This window comes from Arvicanthis niloticus, chromosome 21 (genome assembly GCF_011762505.2).
Source record: "Arvicanthis niloticus isolate mArvNil1 chromosome 21, mArvNil1.pat.X, whole genome shotgun sequence".
Classification (NCBI taxonomy): Eukaryota; Metazoa; Chordata; class Mammalia; order Rodentia; family Muridae; genus Arvicanthis; species Arvicanthis niloticus.
The window spans coordinates 20,054,226-20,060,225 of record NC_047678.1 but is presented as its reverse complement, the minus strand read 5'-3'; the positions used below and the strand labels follow the sequence as shown (position 1 = coordinate 20,060,225).

The following is a 6,000-nucleotide window of genomic DNA, read 5'->3' as shown; positions in this document are numbered from 1 at the left end:
CGTAACTCCAGCACCATGAAAGAGACAGGAGGAACCAGTGCAGGAGTTGCTGGTCTCCAGCCTAGTTCCAAGTTCGGTGAGAGGCCCTGTCTCAAGGACACAGTGTTCACATAGACTACATAAACTCACCAACACACACACCAACAAAAAAAAAAAAAAAACGTAGAAGTAATATATAAACCAAAGACTTTATTCTTTCAGTCAATAGAGACATCTTGTGAGAGAAGGCTGCGGTTTAATTTGTGATTCACATGAAGAAATACAGCATGGCAGTCATTACCAATGGCTAAAGCATTTGCTGGTAATACCATCAGTCTCTCTGGAATCTTGATGTTAGCCAGCGCCTTCTGAGTCCTGTTCTGTGTGTGACGCTCGGCTTTGCACATTTATTCTCATGTGTAATCTACAAGACAATCCAGATAACCCAACACTATTTCTATCTCATTTTGCAAATTGAGGCGTTGAGGCTCACAGAGGTAAAGCAAGCTGCAACTGGTTGTCTGCATTTGGATGTTAAGCAATGAGGTGGGCATTAAGTCCAGACTACCCATTTCCAGAAATCAACGATCTTCTTGCAAGTTACTTCTGCTCTCGTCTCTCATCATGACCTGTCTGTTGATTCACGCAGAATTCGCTCTGATGCCACCAAGGCCGCAAATGACTTGGCCACATTAACTAGTCCATTCCATCAGACATTTGCTAAAGTCGATTTTCACTACATACGTATTCCATGTTTGCAAATTTTGTTAACATTTATCTTAACTAAATTCAATACTCATGGCACTTCCACAGACCTAAGTAGGCATGTGCAGAAGGTAAGACTTTGGGTTTCCCACGTTGCATGTTCCCAGTTGAGGGAAAGCAGGGTAACTCATGCCTTCTGTAGTTTTGCTCTCACACTGTAAATAATCATCCTCTCTGAAGTATATTTAGTAAGTCCTTTCTCATGTTTTTGCACTTTCTGTTGATTTTGCTGTTTTAAATGGTTCACCACAGAAAGTGCTAAAGTTCCTTCTGCTTTTCGTAAGTATCAGTAGGTTCCCACATTTCCTGTGGAGAAAATATATATGTGAGATTGTAGGCATAAATGACATTACTATTGACTATAAATTCAATGCTAATAAATCAAAACTATGTATTAAATTATATATCACTAAATAGAGGTACACATAAAATAAGGTTCTGTTGTTGATGAAAATTTGACCAGAGATTCACAAGAACCTAGTGGTGTATTTTCCCTACAGGCAATGTTTCAGAATTCGCTACTTCAGTATTGTGGTTCTTTTTAACATAGTGACTGTGAAGAATGAGAATCAGTTTCATTGCAACATATCTTACCAAAATTTTTAACTAAGGTGGCAGTGTTCTAGGAAGTACCCAAGGAAATTGATGTCTTCCCTTGCAGGGCCACATTGATGAGACACTGGATCGTCAAGGTTTTATGGTTCAGCCCTGGAAGCCCCTCGTGAGCAACATGCCACACCTTCCAAGCAGCCACCCCCACCCCTAGTTGCTCACCCTCTACCGAGGAGAACCTGATTAATCAGAACAGAAACTCCCTTCAAAGGCAAACAGTGAGTAGAGTGTACATATGGCGGAAAACAAATGGCTCTTGGTACCATGTTATGGAAATTATCTTGCTTAGGTAGATAAAGAAGCAGGGCAAGCCCAGGCGGCACTGGTGAGTCCCCTCCCCGCCTGCCCCCTCCATTACATGGTCCATTCGTGACGTGTGCACCAGCCTCTCAGAGAAAACGCCATCCCTATACCCGGTGCTCTCAGAACCTGCCTGTCTCTTGTCCTCTCCATTTGTGTGGACACTGTACTCCATCATGTCGGTGACCGCCTGCCAGGGCCTGGGGTTTGTGGTTTCACTGATCGGGTTTGCGGGCATCATTGCAGCCACTTGTATGGACCAGTGGAGCACCCAGGACTTATACAACAACCCAGTGACCGCTGTATTCAACTACCAAGGGCTATGGCGTTCCTGCGTCCGAGAGAGCTCTGGCTTCACCGAGTGCCGAGGCTACTTCACCCTGTTGGGGTTGCCAGGTAAGGACCAGGTGTCTGATTCATAGGGTTGCTGGGGGTTGAGAAGAGGCAGCAGCCTGTGCCTGAGATACCCGGAGAGGGACCAAGAAGCAATAGGAACTAAGATTCCACTTTGACAGAAGCAGCAACCACTACCACAATGGTTGGGATAGACGTATAGGGAGAGGAACTTTCAGGAGCTGTTGACACTTCTGTTCCTTTAGTCTATGGTATCTAGTTCTCCCAAGGACACATTTTTCTAATGGCTCTTACATGAGCAATGGCATAGTCTCAACCACCCTCAAGAACAGAACTGAGGAGACCCAGACTCTCACCACTTTCTCCTTATAGAGCCAAGAGCCCCCTTGCTGAGTCAGAGACCACATACCTACTGAACAAATTCTACATCCAGGCTTTCTCTGCCTGGCCCCCACTTCCAGAAATTCTGAAGCCAGCAGCAAGAATAGAAACAGGCCATTTAAAAAGGCCTGAAGGAAAGAGGCATAGTTTTCAGAGGTGCACTGGGTGGACCAGTGCTTGGGAGCCGAGATGCTCTGACTTCCAGGTGTCTGGCCTCCAGAAAGTATTGGTCTCAAGGAACAAGACTCTAGACTCTCCTAGTGCAGGAATGTCTGCCTGGCAAATGAGTCCTGCCCTGAGGGAAAGCTGTTGTGGGCTTTCCCTCTCTATTTCCAGCAAGAGAAGACGGCAATTATATGGAGCTTTACCCCTTCATAGACCCACCCTCTGTATAGAACCACCATCCCAATGGTTGATGCGGAGACTCTATTTGAATGGGTTTGTTTTACAAAATGTCTGCAGCCGTAAGATGTCTGGAACCTGGCACTTCCTTGTAGTGGGCTTGCTCACCTGAGGGAAGACTGCCACGGCATTCCTGAGATCTAGCTCCAACACAGTTACTCCTGGAATTAGATAAACAAAGTTCTTTACTCTGCACTCTCTATTTCTGTTGGTAATGGCTGCAGTCGGGTCTGTGCAGAAAAAGCAGGTTGTGAAATGAATGTGGTCAGCACAGACAGACTGACGGCCAGGTACAGCCTTCGAGCGTAGGCCCTGGTGCCTCGGGGTGAGCGAAGTCCTTCCAGCCAAAATGCTCTTTGGCAAACAAGGACATCAGTTCGCTGACCCCTGTAGAAATATTGGGAGCAGTGGAAACAAAAACTATCTATGGCTAGCCAGAGAGCCTAGGGCATTACTGTTTGAGTGTCTTTTTCATTGTCCCTGAAACTAAAGCACCAATGTTTTAAAGTTTCCACTGGGGACGCAAACATAGTGTCAGGCTCAGCAAGAAACACTTGAACCCAACCCAGCCCTCCAGAGCAGCGGTTCTCAACCTTCCTAATGCTGCAACCCTTTAATACAGTTTAATACACCTCATGCTGTGGTGACCCCGAACTGTAAAATTGCTTTCACTGTCACTTCATAACTGTAATTTTGCTACTGTTATAAATCAAAAGGTAAATATCTGTGTTTTCTGATAGTCTTAGGTGACCCCTGTGAAAAGGTCATTTGGTCCCAAGGGGTTGTGACTCACAGGTTGGGAACCACTGCTCTAAAAGAACTCCAGGCATAGGACTGCCCGTCACCTTCCTAGAAAAAGAGGCATTTCACTAGGCTCACAGACAGAGGTCAACCTGTTCGAAAATGACTGGATGTAGATAAGATGCTGTCTTGGGGGACACACGGAAGGAAGAGCAAACCCTTTGGTTCCCTCACACAGAAATCACAGGGAACTAAACAAATAGAAATGGTGGCATTAGAAAAAATATTTATTCATTCAATGAACATTTGCTGGGCACCAACATATTTCAAGCTTTCTGAGTGTGGATAACATAATTGTCACAGGATTTGAAAAGCTAGAGACAATCAGTAAACAGACCATTATCATACGTGGCTTCTCTACACTTTAGGGTGTGCATTTTTCTTGAGGGTCCTCCTGTGAGTTTGGGGATATTTTGCTCATTGGGAGGAAAGAGTGTTGCCTCCTAGTTCTCTTTGTCACTAGCAAAACTGTCTCCTGACGTTTTCAAATGTTCTCAGGGGTAAGGGCTCATCTCTGGTAAGGACCACAGTGTATTGTAGATGACACATACAGAATATCAGATACAGACCACAGAGGAAAGCTACATGGATGCATTACTCCACTTAAAGACCACAAGACAGAACAAAGACATCAATGTGGCAAAGGGATTTGTAGGAAGTGGTGACAGGGATGGAGACAGTGAAAATAATCAGAATACACATTTTGAGAGAGAGGGGTGGGTTTTTTGAGACAGGATCTTACTATGTAGTCTTGGCTGGCCCGAAACTCCAATGTAGACAAGGCTAGCCTCAAAGTATAGAGATCTGCCTGCCTCAAATATATGAAAGTGTCAAAGAGTAGATTTAATTAATGAAAAAATAATTTGAAATGTTCAATGTACAACTATTTCAATAGTCTTTTCACTATTTGTATGTCATCATTTTTTTAAAAGTTTGGGTCATGTGTATTAGATTTGTGTAATCATGCCTTTAGTGAACTACTTCATGAGGATATATTAAAGGCAATTCATTTCAGAAAGGAAAGAAGGGAAGGAGGGAGGCAAAGAAAGAGTTTTCCAGGCAGGGAGACTCTTATCTGAGAAGAGACAGTGAGGTGTGAGAGAATGAAAAAAAGCAGGCTCTGTGTGATAAGAGTCAGGGGAAGAGGGTCAAGGGAAGAGGGTTAGGGGAGGAGGGTCAGGGGAAAAGGGTTAGGGGAGGAGGGTTAGGGGAGGAGGGAGCCACACAGTGCAGCCATAGGCCACAATACTTGAGGAGTAACACTTATAAACAGTTGACAGGAGTCGAGTGAAAAAAGTAAAAATGTCTTGCCAAAGTGACATTTCTTAAGTTCTTCAGATTCCGGGTGAGAATGTTATTAAAACATTTATTTGTCTTCAACTAATATAGTAAGTAACAATAGTGGGTGTCTCGGTCCTTGCTGTGTGCTGGGCATTATTTTAAGAAATCAGTATATATTGGTATATACTTTACAGTATTATATATTCATTGATTTAAATAGCCTATACTTAAACATTTTCAACAATCTTACGAAGTAATAAGAACTCCTGTTTCCTCTGTGGAGCAGACTGAGGAGACAGGGGCACAAAGAGGTTAAAGAATTTGCCAAGTGGCCCTGCAGTATGAATGCAGGACAGGGTTCCCCCCCTTCCCCAGCTGCTTTCCGAAAAGCTTGGGCCCCTCGGCATCACAGGCTAATCAAAGGCACAAGGGTTTCCCTCCGAGAATTTGACCGAGTACTTATCAATAAGATGTGAGTGAGAAATGTTACCTGTTTTTGTTTAAGAGTAATGAGGTGATGGTCTTCATTATTCTATACCAAATATTTAACCCAATTTTAATGCTTCCATAATTAGAGTTGAGTTTTGCCACAAGGATAAACAAACAGATTAATGGAACAAAACCTAAAAGACACAAATGACGGTTTAATGGAAGGTGCAGGGAGTTTTACAAAACACAGGGGAAAATGCTGCAAAAATTACTGAATTTACAAATTTACAAATTTACAAAAAAATTACTGAAATTACAAAAAATGCTGCAGAAATTACTGAGTGGAGTTTATGGAAAGAAAATAAAATTATCAACCACTGCATATCAAAATTAATTCAATATTAATTAAATGCAAAAATACAGTAACTACTCTTCAAATATTTTAATTATAAAATAATGTATAATGGTTTTGCCTCCTGGGAGGAAAATATTACTTTAAGAATAAAAATAACAAAGGAAAACATGAAGGAAAAAATCAATTCATTTGGCTACATCATTCAACAAACACTTAATTGAACACATTATATGTGCCAGATACTGAAAGACACATAAAATAGAATACAGTGTATTTTCTTTCCAAAACTGGAAATGAAGGTAAAAAAAACCAATAACCAATGAAAAACATGTTTGTTGAAT

The 6,000-nt window shown here is 42.3% G+C and overlaps 1 protein-coding gene across 2 annotated transcripts in view; it reads left to right on the top strand.

The window, feature by feature from the left end:
* The first annotated feature begins 1,744 nt into the window (after nucleotides 1-1,744).
* Nucleotides 1,745-6,000, top strand: part of Cldn18 (claudin 18) — a 28,580-nt gene continuing 24,324 nt past the window's right edge. Inside the window, exon 1 of one of the 2 annotated variants that reach the window (XM_034484331.2) lies at nucleotides 1,745-2,052. In XM_034484331.2, coding sequence (XP_034340222.1) covers nucleotides 1,833-2,052 — 220 coding nt within the window. In that variant the 5' untranslated portion in view covers nucleotides 1,745-1,832. The remainder of the gene's footprint in view (nucleotides 2,053-6,000) is intronic. The other variant, XM_034484329.3, reaches the window with a different exon arrangement.